Consider the following 15,930-nt stretch of genomic DNA (forward strand, 5'->3'; position numbering starts at 1 on the left):
TTTTCCTTGCCCTGCTATCCATGTCAGGTTCAGGAGGGTTCTTTTTGTTCCTCACTCAATGGCCAATTCTCAGTCCTCATTTTACCTCACTTATTAGAAGCATTTTAGATAGTTATTCATCTTTGAAATACTTTCTTCATTTGGTTTCCTAATTTTCTTTTTATTCCTCTGGCTATGCCTCTCCGGTCTTTCCAGTTAGCTGACATTTGGTCCAAAATGTCCATGAGCATATTTGGTCCATGCCAAATGGTTTTGGACAGGGCCGATATCAAGAACCTTTTACTATAGACCAAATATCTCCATGGACATTTCGGACGGGGCCAAACATGACCAATTATCAAGGACCTTTTGGCATGAGCCAGATGTTTTATGGTCATTTTGGACAGGACCAAATGGTCCTAAAAGAGTCTTTCCTTCTCTTTCAACAAATATTTATTGAGCTCTTTCTATGTGCAAAGTGGCATTACAGGCATTTGTGATACACCCATAAGCAAAACAGACAAAATCCCTACCCTAATGTGACTTGCCTTCTCATAGGAGGAGGCAGTTAAGAAATAATAAACATAATAAATAAATAAATTTTATATTAGAAGGTAAAAGGACAGGGAGTATTAGGTGGTGTTGCAATTTTAAGTAGGGAGGTCAGTGAAACCTCACTGAAAAGATAATCTCAAACATGCAAGCACATTCCCACCTGAAGGCCTTTGCCCTTGCCATCATTCTGGAATTTTCTTGTCCCTTGGCCTGAAACATTCTCCAGTCATATTCCCAATACATTCTTCCTCATCTCCTTTGGGCCTTTATTGAAAGGTCAGCTTTTAGTCAATCCTTTCTTGGCCACCCTTTTGAAAGTACAACTTCCCTTTCCCCTTGCCTATTCAATTTTTCTCTTTAGCATTTATCTTCATCTCAACTGCTTATTTAATTATTTATCTTATTTATTGCTTGATTTCCTACACTGTAATGTCACCTCCATAAGGCCAAGGAATTATTGTTTGTTTTTCACTCTTGTGTCCCCAGCCTCTAAAAATGATTTTAGAAATATTCAGGCTTTCAAAATTTTAATCAGGTCAATCATGCTAATCATACTTTCTGAGAATTTGTTCATTTGACTACATTTTCAAAATTATTGTCACAAAATTATTCAAAATGCTCTTCTATATATTTTCTTGTAATCTTTTCTGTGCCTATAGTTAAGCCTCCATTTGTCCCCAGTATTGTTTCTTTGCACCTTCTCACTTTCCTTAATTGCACTTTTGACATTGTTAATTTTCTCTGCTGTATCCTAATAATCTTTTTCCATCTACTTTCTTACCAGAGGAATGGCAGTATCACTCTTTTAACAGCATCAGTCTGGCTGCTGTGTGAGGATAAGACTGGATTGGTGATAGAGGGTAGGAGCCAGAGAATCATTTTCAATGATCCAGGTAGAGTGGCTTGAGCGAAGGTCGTAGCTGTAGAGATGTTGAGAAGTGGTCAGATTCTGAGTATATTTTGAGGGCACAGCAAAGAGAATTTTTAGCATTAGATATTGATTGTGAAGGAAGGGGAGTTATAAATGACACTATGATTTTTCAACCAAGCAATTGGGAAAATGGAGTTTCCATCAGTTGAGATGGAGAGACAATGAAACAGGTTTGGGAAGAAAGATGGAGGTCAGTCTGGGGCAAGGTAAGTATGAGACTTTTTCACATCCAAGTGGATGTGAGGAGTGGGCAGTAGGAGCTAAGAGGCAGGAGGGGGATAAATATTCAGAGTCATTGAGGATGACTCTGAATATATAAAGGGATGTTTAAAGCTCTGAGACTGAAATTAAAGAAGGATGTGTAGACAGAGAAAGCATCAAGAACTGAGCCCTGAGGGAATCCAGTATTAACAGATCAGAGAGTAGAAGATGAAACAGCAAAAAAAAAAAAAAAAAAAAATAAACCAGCGTGAGAAAAAGCAGTCAGCGAGGTAGGAGGGGATTCAGCTACTGTGTTTTCTTAAAAGCCAAGGGAAGTAGTATATCAAGGGGAGAGTATTTTCAGTAGGATGGCCATAGCGATCCTTTTAATACGCAGTTCAGTTCATTTTACCCCTCTGTTCAAAACTCCCCACTGGCTTCCATCTACTCAAAAGAAACACCAAAAAATTCTTTAAAAGGCCCATGAGGCCCACAGATCTACAGCCCTTTCCCTCCTCTGCCCTCCCTCACCCCCAATCTGCTGTTCCAATGGCTTCCTTTGCTTTCTCTCAATCACTGGGAAAGGTATGTTGATAACTCCCACAGCCATGTGGATTTCTCAGTTTCTCCCCGTGGTTCTGTGAGCTTTGGCTTTATATATTTTGAGGCTTACTACATATGTTCAAGTTCAGAATTAATGTGTCTTCTAGTAAATTGAAAGTTTCATCACTAAGCAATTACTAACTTGTAATGACTTCTGTTCAGGAATCTGTTTTGCCTGGTATTGATGCACTCATACCAGCCTTCTTTCATTAGTATTTGCCTGGCATGTTGTTTTCCATTCCATTAATTTCAACCTATCCTTGTTCTTAATGTTTAGGAGTATCTCTTTTAAAAAGCAGATGGTTCTATTATACTTGTCTGATCTGACAATCTCTGCCTATTGATGAGTAAATATATATTCTATTCAGATTTATTTGTAATTATTAATATACTTGAATTTGTTTCTACCTTTTGACTCTGTTTCTATTTGCCCTACTTTTTCTTTTTTCTACATTCTTCCTATTTATAAGTTGATTGAGGGGTTTTTGTTTGTTTATTCACTTGCTCATTTTTCTTATTCCATGTTTTCCCTCGAACTGGTTTGAAGTTATAAACTCTAGTTGTGTAGTGTGATTGTCCTTGAAATTATACCATATAGATACTTAACGAAATTGAAAGTTAATCAATGTCTTAACCTCCTCTTAATCAATATAAGGAATTAAGAACACTTTAACCAGGTCATACTCTTCTAACCTGCAAACTGTTGTTGTCAAGTATTAAATTGCTTACATTTTTCTAACACCATGAATGTGTTGTTTCTGCTGATTCTCACTCATGGTAGCTTGTCTCCTGTGTTTGGCGACCTTTGCTTTCCTCCTTTTTTATTTGCTGTCTACCAGGCCCACATCAGCCCTCTTTGAGGGTTCTGGCTAAATGTAGGGGGTCTCAGTTTCAGTGTTTCTCACCTTATTCAAGTCCCAAGACTCCATTTCCTGCCACGGTGGTTTAGATGTTTGCCCAGGACAACCAGCTTTTTCAATCTGTTTTTGCTCACAGGACCATGATCCAGTTTTGGGTCATGTATTACCAAGAGTGGGAGCCCTAAAAGGTTTCACTTACTTCTTGTGAGCCCACCAGTGAATTAAAGTCATATGCTGTGCTCAGCATCCAGCTATTTTGTAGTGAGACGGCCTTTCAGAGGACCCAGTGACATCACGCCAGTTGTAGTTCTTTTGTCATATGTTTGAAAATGTTTTTGTTGGTTTTGATTTCTGGTCCAGATTTTTTTGATTAACTAGATACGGAAAACTACAATAGGGAAAGCTTCTTGGGAGGCACCTGGACATTTGGGCATCCCAGTATAGTCACAGACCCCCACCCATACATTAACATACGGTCACACATAACAAATCAGAGCTGGGAATGGTGGTGGCTCTCAGTTTGCCCTGCAGTCATTTGGGGGAGTTCCGTCAAGATAAAAGCCACAGATGGCTTCCCTGGTGGCGCAGTGGTTGAGAGTCTGCCTGCCAATGCAGGGGACACGGGTTCGAGCCCTGGCCTGGGCAGATCCCACATGCCGCGGAGCAACTGGGCCCATGAGCCACAATTACTGAGCCTGCGCATCTGGAGCCTGTGCTCCGCAACAAGAGAGGCCACGACAGTGAGAGGCCCACGCACCGCGATGAAGAGTGGCCCCCGCTTGCCACAACTAGAGAAAGCCCTCGCACAGAAACGAAGACCCAACACAGCCAAAAATAAATAAATAAATAAACCCAAAGTTTAAAACACTTGGAGACAAATAAAATCACTTAAAAAAAAAAAAAAGCCACAGAAATGTGTCTGCATGTTAAGGAGGAGGCAGAGAGTGACTAAAATACTCACAGGCAATAGCTGCTCTAGGACAGTCCTCTGGCCTCTGTAATCAGCTCTAAGATGCCTGTAGTGCCCTCCCTCTGGGAGCAGGGGACTTGTGAATATCTGTGCGGTTACCTACAGACTCAAAGCAGGTCAGAAGGTGGTAATAGCAAATATATATCAGGATAGAAATAGTTTGGTCCTGGATTTTTTTCTACAATGTAAAAACTAATGTCCCCGAATTAAAAGAAAATTGATTTCACTCATGTGAACAAACACATATGACTTTAACATCTTAATTTATGTATGAAAGCCTTCATGTGTACCCTTCCATCAAGTGTATCTCTTACGATTTAGGCTGGTTTTTGCTTCTGTTTTCTCCAATTAATCTACTAAATCTTAGTGTGAGAGAAACTGTTAGTTTTAATGTATCATTCTGGTGGGCTAATATATCTTATTTTTCAGTGAGTGACAAACTGTTGGCTATTTACTCTGCTATTGAGGAACAACCTAAGCTCTAGAAAATATGGCATGAATCTACTTTCACCTTTCTCTTTCTTTGCTTCTATGTGAGAAATTGGCTAGGAATTGTGAAGTACATGTAAGTCTTTATATAAATGTCTTTTGACAGTGAAAAACCCAGAAAACAAATCTAAATAAATTATTAAAATTTGTGGAGTTCTATACAATCTAGAAAGGATCTTTATAAAACATCACATTTACTCTTCCCACTGTGATATCTATGGGATATTCCCTGTGCTTGATTGAAATCTTCTAATCACAGGGGTATTTTCATAATATGCTGTAATGTAATTGACTTACTTTAAGATGGCAAGCAAACATCACTTTATGGTACCCTGCATGCACTCAAAATAGAATAACAGTAGAGAATTTAATATTTTTATTTTGACCATTAAAGGGTTAAACTAGTTGTGCTTAGTTTTAAGCTTTGAAAAATCAATAGATTCAAAATCAAGGAAAGAGAAAAACACTAACAATCATTGTTTATAGCACTGACTACATTTCCCTTTGGACCATGTGCCTTTAAAATGTCTGAATGCATTGCTGTGCAAGTGTCATGTGTGTTTAAAAGATGCCATAATTATTAGCTACGGCTCTAGCACGGGGCCTTATGGACAAGCACCCAGGCTCCTGTACAAGGTAAAAGCCTGTGACCGGCACCAAGCCGCGTGTGGCTATGGAAGCATGATCAAATTGTTGAATACACTGCCTCATCCGTGCAAGCTGAAGATTATGCTTCTCAGCCTCCTGTGAACATGTTTCCTCATTTTTTTTTTTTTTATTGTATCTTAGGATCTGCTTCAAAACACAGATGCCCACAAAAGAGCATTCCATGAAATCTACCGGACCAGGTCTGTTAACGGGATCCCAGTACCACCTGATCAATTAGAGGACATGGCTGAGAGGTAAGAGAACGTCCGGTTTTAAATGAAGTGTCTTTAAAAGGCTCGGTGGATGCTTTTTTTTTCCCATTTCTTTTCTTTCAATGAATTGACTTTTTTTTTTTTTTTTTTTTTTTTACAGAGATGCTTACGTTTGGTACATAAAAATTGGGTTCCCATAACGTATGTTAAGAATGCCAATATTCTAGTATATTATTAGCTGAAAAGAGTAAACCTGCATGTACCCACAGCCTGGAAGTCACAGAAATGGTTTCTTCAGAGGCTGTATTTTTATTCAGTACTGTGAGGAACATTATGTAATATTGCAAAAACAGCTTATAAAAGAAACAGATGAGAGCTATCTTGGCAGGGGAAAGAACTAAATCAAAGACTTCAATCAATTGTGATTTGCCTTTAAACCCAGAGCTAGAAACAGAACCAGATCTCCTGAGTGATTGATCAGCCAGAGTTTAGAAGACCTTGTGCCTGCATTTTATTTAATACTGACATGTAACAGGTTAAGTAAGCCCCGTTCTGTTACTATTAGTTACATTCTGTAAATTCTCTGTGTTTTGTTTCTAGGTTTCATTTTGTTTCCTCCACATCAGAGCTACACTTAATGAAAATGGAATTTCTAGAATTAAAGTACCGTCTGCTCTCACTGCTGGTTCTTGCAGAGTCAAAGCTGAAGTCTTGGATCATCAAGTATGGGAGGAGAGATTCAGCGGAGCTGCTTCTGCAGAACTACATGGTAAGTCTCCCTGGCGCTGACAGAGAGGTCAGAGGACGCCTGGCTTTAGTATCTAATATCTTCTAGTTTATTGGACACTGTTACTTTTATCTTGAATTTAAACATTAAGGTACCAGTGTGTTAAATGGGTTTGATGTAAGTTTGTGAGCTTTTCACAACAATCTGAAATTTATACCTATATTCTTTGGAGATATGAAAGGTTTTGCTGCAGTAATCATATTGAACCATTGTGATTGGCTTTATTGCTTTAAAAAAGCAAGTTTTTGCATTGCATACAACGGACTGTGAACTCACTACTGAACCAGAATTAAAATACTTAAAGATTATCTTCATGTTTCTAAAATCCAATCATGAGTAGTTTAGAACAATCCTCAATTGTTCATGTGAGGACTTTTTTTTTTTTTTTTTTTTAGATTAGGTCAAGCATGCCTTTTTTTTTACAGTCATTCTGTGAGCTTCTCTGCTTCCTGTGTGCACCCAGGAAAAGTAAAATTTTGTCTGCGAATCTCTGTACCAACTTAATTTTTGAAGAGTTTCTCATATTTTGGGCTATCAGCATAGATAATCCTATATTTACATAGAGTAGTAGCCCTGCATTAAGGAGGAAAGTAGGTCATTCTGTAACTAGCAGTTTCCATTTACATATAATCAGAGAATTATAATTATTAAAGGCAGTTTATTTCTCTTAGTTAAACATGCCCCCCCCAATTTAGTAGCAGTACAAATTTGCTCACAAAATTAATGTTAATAGGGCATCTCAGTCCTGTAACTGTTCCATTTATATTGAATCACAAGTTCTAAATGATAAATTGATGAATTTAAAATATAAGCCCATTTCTGACCTGACTACTCTCAGTGGCTCTGTAACCGGCATGACTGAATATTTATTGAAACCATATCTTTACTGAAGCATCCTAGAACCATAATATATTTTGCTACATTTTAATTTTATTTTCTAAGTGCTAAATAAACAACATGAATTTGAAGAAAAAAAAAAAGGTTTAACAGGTTAACAATAAAATCTTTCTTTAGATTTACTACAATTTTCTAGGAAACATTTGTCCAAAAATGTGAAATCTGTGACGCTATGTTCCCTTATTCATTTTGAATGATTTTGGAAAGTAATGAGAAATCTGATTTTTTTTTTTAAGTTTAAGCAATTGCATTAGTCCCACAAATATTAAATACAGATATGCATTTATATTTTCGGGTTTAATCATGTCAAATGATATACTCTGAGCTCAGAGGTAATTATTCAGGATGCGTCCTTGTTCTCGCTATTTAAAGAGAGCCAGTTAGGTTGAAATACCTAATGGGACTGTTCCACCAGGTTAATGTTCCAACACAAAGATGTTAATAATTCTCTTTGAACGTCTCAACTAAAGCATGTACAAGTAAAGAATTATTACTAATGAATAAAAAAAATCAGTACTTTCTGCCTACTTCATAGACATTCACTGAGCTGCTAATTTTAAACTGCTAGGTAACATAACTCTCAAAATTATTTGTAAAATTGCTAATAACTCTACAAATATATCGGGTTTTAATAAATATTTCCTAATATTTTATCACCTGATAAAAAATACGTATTTATCGCCTAAGCTTCTATTTCAAAAAGGGGCTTAAGGTATTTATAGTTTAATAGTTTTAATAATTGTAGGATATTGATATTTTCTATGTGCCAAGTGTTTTACATGTGTCATCTTCCATCTCAGTGATGACCCTATGGGCTGGGCATTTTCACATTGTTTCACTGAGGAAATCGAGCCTTTGAACGCTCAAGTCACGTGCTCCAGGTGGCAGAGTTAGTAAGAAGTGGAGTCTGGATTTGAGTCCACATCTTTCTGAATCAGAAACCTTTGTGCTTAAGTACTGAACTTTACTCTCTAACAAAATTGCCTGGGAAAAAAAGGGTTTTGTTTTTTTTTAATTAATTAATTATTTTTTTAATTTTTGGCTGTGTTGGGTCTTCGTTTCTGTGCGAGGGCTTTCTCTAGTTATGGCAAGCGGGGGCCACTCCTCATCGCGGTGCGCGGGCCTCTCACTATCGCGGCCTCTCTTGCGGAGCACAGGCTCCAGACGCGCAGGCTCAGTAGTTGTGGCTCATGGGCCTAGTTGCTCCGCGGCATGTGGGATCTTCCCAGACCAGGGCTCGAACCCATGTCCCCTGCATTGGCAGGCAGATTCTCAACCACTGCGCCACCAGGGAAGCCCAAGGTTTTGTTTTTTTTTTTTTTAAACCGAAAAGACCAAATAATTGAAATGATCTCTTGCAGCTCAGTGAACTTAAAGAATGTAGTTCATATAAGTGTCAGTTCCATTTAATGCTGGTCCATAATTGACAGTATTTTACACTTCCATACTGCAACCTGCGAGTTACCATTATGTCTGTTGTGGGCAGCGTGTTATTGGGGCAGGGTGGGGCGAGGTGGGGGAGATTATTGAAGCCTGCACATCAGTCACGTAGAAATGTGTTGAATCATGGCTCAACTACTCGCTACCCATGTGACCTTGTAAATAACTTAATCTTTCCCAAATTTTTAATAACCACAACAACAACAACAATAATAATAGAATATTAGGGATTTTTTAAGGAAAAAGGACTGACTCATTATTGTTTTCCTTCTATCTCATACCCCACAGAGCTTCTCTCATTCTTTTGAAGTTTTTGGGAAAATCGTTCTCTTTAGAACAGACTATTTCAAGGTGCATGAAGACTTTCAAATAAAATCATAAAATCCGTTTCTTAAATATAATCCTTTACTTGGTTTCTAAAAGAAATGATTGTAATGAGCCATATGCTGCTACATCAATAAGCAAAGTCATATTTGGGATGTAAGGGTTCCATAATTATCTTTTCCTTTGTCTGAGTTCTCAATTCAATTTTATTCATCTGCAAAAAAAAGATACTTTTTATAAGAGTTAAGGAACTAGAGAACTACATAGGGGCTACATAAGGTACGTAGCCCCTAAGTGCTCAAGGAATTCTTGGAAAATACTTCACAAATGCTTGTTGATTAAATTAGGCCACATGATCCTGGTGAGAGATTACATACTGTAATGTAAATCAGAAGATGATTGGTTTGAATTGTTCATGACATAACCATGTTAGTTAACACACGCTCCAATTTTACAATGGAAGAAATGAGACAACGTTTCATTCTTTCACATAAAAGAAGAGCTCTTGGAAGCGTAGACTATGTGAATGCAACAAGTAATGTGAACATATGGTCTGTTATTGATTATTAATGATTTTATTTAAATAGGCAGTTCTAATGAAACTACTTCTCAAAGTTGATTTTTAAAATCTTAAATTGTCTGGTTTAGCTCCCTTTGAGTGAAATTGATGAGCTTTTTATTTATTATATCTATATTTATCTTTTGAGAGTAGAAAATTAGTCCCTTCCACAAATACTTCACATTTTGTAGCATAAAGAGATATCTTATTTTTCTTGAAGTGCCACCAACTTTAAAAGTCCCTTGACCAACATGTCTTATTTGTTGAACTTGATATCCAAATGTAAGCCATATTTTGAAAGAAATAAACTAATCCTGTCACTGTTATTTTAAACATAACATTTGTGCTTAATTTTGCATTCTTCTGAGAGAGTTTATCTAGATAGCTCACAGCAAAAAGGAGACTGAGCAGTCCTCCTGCTAAAGTGATTCTAATAGACAAAATAATTTTGTTACTAAATGGAGTTACTCAGGACTCAAAAAAAAAGGGCAAAAATAAATGAAACAAAAATTAAAATAACAAGTAGATTTTCTTTCTTCAAAAATTAATTACCTAGTTTTCCTCATAAGAAAGCTCAAAAACACTTCAATGAATCTCTACAACATTTATAATCTAAAAGCATTCTCCCCCTCTCCTACCCTAGACCAAAAATGAAACTGGAAATAACTTTTCTCTTATTCAATTATAATGAATTTGTAAACCACTCTAGCAAAAGCATGTGTAAGTCTTACTGTCCAGTATAGGCACTATTTCCCATTTATTTGACACTTCAGAAAGTTATTTTTCCATTAGCTTCTTGGAATTTGTGTCCAAACTGAATGGAGACTATTTTTTTAAACTTTGCCAAATATATTTATCTCTTAAGTTTCTTACAGTGTCTTGAACATTAGGTGTAATCTTCCATTTTTGATCAAACCAGGACCTCCCTATTTGTTAAATTATTCAAAATTTAAATTCCAGTAAATTACTCTTTCCCCACTTGGGGAGCAGGCAGAGGTTAAGGGAGTAGGACATAAGGTTAAATAATGAACTAACCAATTCTCATGCAAAAATAATAAAGCCTATTAAAGTTATTGAATAAGGTATTCATCAGGGAACCCCATCCCAGGTAATCCACAGCTTTCTCTATTCATTATATATTTGAAGAACAGTTACTATATAAGTAAGTGCAAACATAAAATGATATGAAGTGTATTATATGTATTTTTAATATAATCTTGAAATACTATAAACTTCTCTCAATAAAATCTAGGGATGTCTATGAAATTGCTATATGAATAGTTTTGCCTCTGCACACAAACATTTTGCATCTCCATATTAAGCATTCATCAACATCCTATTCAGGACTTCAGCTGGTTTTTGAAGGCTAATTTTGTATTTTATAATAGTGACACAAAGTATTTTACTGAGTTTACATCATAGGAACTAATTATGCTATGAAAAGAAATGAAGAAGCCTTTGGTAGCATGTTGTTATCTATAATTACATTAATTTTCTACTTTACAGAAGTAGGAATAATCTTTGAAATAGGAATTATTTCATATTTCCTGGAGTTAACAATAATAAAACTCACCTAAGGATTTTTTGTGTATTCTCAATTTTATAGTATCCATTTGCTTATAGTAACTCTAATACATATGTAAGTTGCATACAGACATAGATATAGACACATCTTATCTTTAATTTTTATACCAGGTAATAGAAATATGAGAGCATATGGATAACGTGGATGGAATGTGTGATTATTTAACGTTTTTCTACTTGTAAATATTTTTGTATTTACTTTTTATTTTAAGAAAATGTGCATTGCATTGTGCCAGTTATTTATAATCTGAAGTTCCTCAGAGCCATCATTCACCAGAATTATTGTTCAAAGAGCAACAGAATCCCACAACTAAAACACAGTTGGACACTTTACAACATTGTTCCAAATTTAGTGCTTTTTAAATGTTCACCCCAGGTTCTCTGGAGAAACTTCTGTCTCTTCTAAAAACAAACCCTTGGGTGGAGGAGAAATATAATATTTTCCCAAAGTAGGAGTGAATTAGAATTAAAAGTGTAGAATCAAGTTATATTCTCAGAAATAATCAGGTTATTTATGGCAGTTGAATTAATTTGATATTTTTCAGAAGAATGAGGTTGGTAGATTTGGGAAACATATCCACATACCTATACTGAAGAAAATTGACTTTGGCATGTCTACATAAGCCAGTATTGGTTATCGTTTAACCATTCCCTTTTTTTCTAGTCTTTTATAGAAAATAGCAAGTTCTTTGAACAATATGAAGTGACATACCAGATCTTGAAACAGACAGCTGAGATGTACGTCAAAGCTGATGGTTCAGGTAAAACACAAGACAGAATTTGTTGAAGTGTTGAATACAGTAGAATTTAGAACCTACAGGTTTCAGTATGATCAAATCATTTTTTTCTCTGCAGAATCTCTGTGTGGCCATGCCATTGGCCTGGAAAGCACATACTAGATTCAGTCCCCTTGACTTTGTGCAATGCCTTTCCTGTATAATCATTTGCCTGTGTGTGTGTGTGTATGTATGTCTATGTGTGTAATCTTCTAAGAGAGAGGAAAATAAGCATTCGTTTTCTAAATTGTAATGTTCAAACCTATTTTAAATTCCAACGGTTAAAGGCAAAAAGTGGACTGACTTGAATATTATGAAAACTTAAGTTAGTGTAAAGACACAGTGGTAAAATAATTTGCTGAAAATGAACTATAGCATTTGTGATTATACTGTATCTGTGTCTGAGTGCATATAAAATGCAAACAAATATACGTCATTTATTGCATCCCATTTATCAGGAATTGTAAATATATCATTGTCTTTAATCTTTATAAATACCTATGAATAAGGTATAACATGTCCCCAGCATTAGCTGAATGTAATTCTAACGTTATATCTGTTGAATATAAAATCCTGGGAAGAATTAGGAATGCACACCAGTGTATAGACCGTAGAAAAAAGATGTGGTAGATTTAAAATATAAAATAAGGATTATAATTTGTTCTATCCGTTTCAGTGGAAGAGGCTGAGAATGTGATGAAATTCATGAATGAAACCACTGTCCAGTGGAGGAACCTCTCAGTGGAAGTCAGGAGCGTGCGGAGCATGCTGGAAGAAGTCATTGCCAACTGGGACCGATACGACAATACCGTGGCTAGTCTTCAGGCTTGGCTAGAGGATGCTGAGAAAATGCTAAATCAGTCAGAACATGCCAAAAAGGTAAGACTGCTTCTTATAAAAGGAAACAAGCACAGGTGAATTTAGAGATAGGAGATTTTCACAGCAAAATTGTCTAGGGAGTATTATATATCTGCAAACGTGTTACAAATATCTTGACTTTGCCTGACAAGCTGCATTTTCAGGTTATTAAATTATTTTAGACCAAGAAATACGCTGCTTTATAAAAGTTATGTTAAAACAGTGTTTGACTTTTGCATTCAGAAGAGCAGTAACCCATGGAGCAATGGCCAGAGCCAACAGGCAGCAGAGGGCGCTATACACACAGTAAGGTCTGCGCTTGAAGGGGCAGGTCCAGTGCACAGCCTCTGAGGATTTCCTAATTTAAGAGAAGATGAAAACAACTTTGGCTAAAGTAGTACTAAATCTGTGTGATGGCATACACTCGTTCAACAGATGGGTCACTACATTTTTGTCTCTTTGGCTATTCTTTTTTGGATTTTTATCAACCCTCAGTCAACGGTCTTATTCTGGGTAGGAGTGATTTTTTTTTCCTCCGGTTACAGGAGTGTGTGTTTTTTTTGCAAGAGTTAACTGTTTTACTTTAATATCATTTACATTAAAAGAGCACATGAAATGGACTGATTTCTGTATATATACTTCTTAATGGGAGCTTGGTATTTTTCTCATGGAAAAACTATGTATATGTATGTAAAAGATTAAAATGCCAGATTCCCGTTAAGAAGTATAGTACTTATATTAGAATTACTGCTTGTCATGCAAGATTGGTTCTTCTGTTATTGTGTTGTACAAGTAGATGTATAATTTTTATGTTTTCCCGTTCTATATTTCATATAGATTAAGTATTTTTGTGTAGCTGAGCAACTGTAACCCACACAGATTTGGGCTTTTCTGATTAGACTGGCAGTGCCCTAGTAGATGTCGTGTGTTAATTTCATCCAAGGGAATATAACGAGCGGAAACAGAATTGCTCTCATCGATTTATCTAGGAAGTCCTCCCGCACATGGCTTAGGAAATCGATTTTGAATTATCTTTGGCGTCCTTGGTTTTTACCGTGGTGTATATGTGTACGTATGCACGTGCACATATGCATTTAATTCAAAATCAAGTGGGAGCGGTCCCATAGCCAAGTGTGTAACCTTAAATAAGGAAGGATGTCATTGTATTAAGTGTTCTTGGCCCAGATAATTTAATTTTTTCCTTCAAGGGTTTATCTCTGTGATTGTTAATTATCTTCACGTACAGTATTCAGATTTTAAAATCAAAAGTTGGGAATTCCCTGGCGGTCCAGTGGTTAGGGCTCTGCACTAAGGCATGAGAGGGCACGTGTTCGTTCCCTGGTTAGGGAACTAAGATCCCGCAAGCCGCGTGGTGCAGCCAAAAAATAAAATAAAATGGAATAAAATCAAAAGTAACAGGTCAAATGATTTTAAGACAGCTGTATATTTCCCTAAAATATTATGCCTTTTATATGACTTTGGCACTGGTATTTACTAGCCTAAAGACTGTAGGCACAAGTCCCTTACACTCACAGAAATTCAGCTTTTTCCTCTGTAAAATAGGAATAACAAAATGGTCATCATGTTTTGTTTTGTCTTTAGCAAAAGATATTGCATATATTCTTATAAAAAGACATTCAGCATTTCTAGTTCATATTTTTGACCTTCTTTATTAAAAATTTCCATTTTGAAAGAGATTTAGGATTCAGCTTAAAATTTGCACAAATTTTAGAGCAAAGATATTTCTCTTAGTCTGGTTACTTTCATATCATTTATTAACTTTTGGTTTATGGTTTACAGTAGTGTGCACTGTTTCTTGTTTAGGATTTTTTTCGAAATTTGCCTCATTGGATACAGCAGCACACTGCCATGAACGATGCTGGCAATTTTCTGATTGAAACATGTGATGAGATGGTTTCCCGTGATCTCAAACAGCAGTTACTGTTGCTAAATGGACGATGGAGAGAGTTGTTTATGGAAGTCAAGCAAGTATGTTTTTCAAATCTATTTATGCCTAGAGCATGGGTGCGTCATAAATGTTGTGATAAACAGTCTGTTTAGAGACTCTTTTATTGTTATAGCTTATTAAGGCAGAGTACAGATGTGTTTAGAACTGTTATGTTTCTATTTGGTCCTTTATTCTTTCCCGTTTGTAATGGAGGAACATAACAGAAATGTAAAGCTTGATTAAGGATTATGTTGACATATGGAGCCTACTTACATGGAATGATTCATGCATCAAATCATAATTCGTTGCTTCTCTGCTAGTTCCTTTCTTCTTTTCACAGTAATTGGACTAACTTCAAGTGTATCTAAAATAAGAATCAGGAATTAGAGTCTTTCCTACCACCTAACCATTACAGAGAATACGTAGAAGTAAAAGTTACAAGCTTCCAGAGTCTTGGCTTAATGGTTTTCGATGTCGCCCCGCTCCCTTTTCTTAACAGTATGCTCGAGCTGATGAGTTGGACAGAATGAAGAAAGAATACACAGATTGTGTTACTACCCTGTCTGACTTTGCAACTGAAGCCCTTAGGAAACTTTCAGAGCCCGTAGAAGTCTCTTTTATTAATGTCAAATTATTTATTCAAGACTTAGAGGTGAGCTGATTTTCTAGAACACAAAGTGAAAAACCAATTCTATTGTGAATAGAAAGATCAGTGAAGTTACTTAGGCCATTGCAAAAGCTGTTTCTGGTCTCCTTGACATCATTTTGACATGTGTACATATCCTGATTTGCACCTCTCATAAAAAAATCTATTTGAATTTTTTAAAGAGGTTTATTGACCATAGAGTAACTTCAAAATAGTTTTTTAATTGAGATTTTTTTATTTTCTACAATCAATTTATAAAGTACTAGGAAAAAACAGACGTCTGGAGTTAACACCTCTGCATAAATGCCTCCAATGATAAAGGATTTGCTAAATGAATTGTGCTGTTTACATATTTTGAATACCCTGCAGCTCTCAAAAATGAAGTAATGGAAGAATATTAATGACATAGAAAGGCTTTTCCAATATACTATTAAGTAAGAAAAGCAAAAATAGTATCATCTTTTTTTGTAAAAATAAAAAATGGGTGTAAACACACACAGGAAAAATACTAATTTTGTTCAGTAATTTTAGCAGAGCCTTGTGGTGGTAAGGATGTTGGCTTTGGTGTGAGAAGACTGTATTAAATTTTCTTTAACTTATTATCTCTAATTTATAAATTTCTACAATGACACTGTATTACTTTTTTTAAAGAAAAAGTTGTTT

At 35.9% G+C, this 15,930-nt stretch overlaps 1 protein-coding gene across 14 annotated transcripts in view; it reads left to right on the plus strand.

Annotated features, from left to right (window-relative positions):
* SYNE1 (spectrin repeat containing nuclear envelope protein 1) overlaps positions 1-15,930 on the plus strand; it is a 463,872-nt gene that overhangs the window by 140,996 nt on the left and 306,946 nt on the right. For all 14 annotated transcript variants that reach the window (XM_057527516.1, XM_057527518.1, XM_057527519.1 and 11 more), the window contains 6 exons: positions 5,378-5,490; positions 6,049-6,217; positions 11,704-11,800; positions 12,492-12,694; positions 14,498-14,662; positions 15,121-15,273. In XM_057527516.1, coding sequence (XP_057383499.1) covers positions 5,378-5,490; positions 6,049-6,217; positions 11,704-11,800; positions 12,492-12,694; positions 14,498-14,662; positions 15,121-15,273 — 900 coding nt within the window. The remainder of the gene's footprint in view (positions 1-5,377; positions 5,491-6,048; positions 6,218-11,703; positions 11,801-12,491; positions 12,695-14,497; positions 14,663-15,120; positions 15,274-15,930) is intronic.

The sequence above is a fragment of the Balaenoptera acutorostrata genome, chromosome 14, assembly GCF_949987535.1.
Source record: "Balaenoptera acutorostrata chromosome 14, mBalAcu1.1, whole genome shotgun sequence".
Lineage (NCBI taxonomy): Eukaryota > Metazoa > Chordata > Mammalia > Artiodactyla > Balaenopteridae > Balaenoptera > Balaenoptera acutorostrata.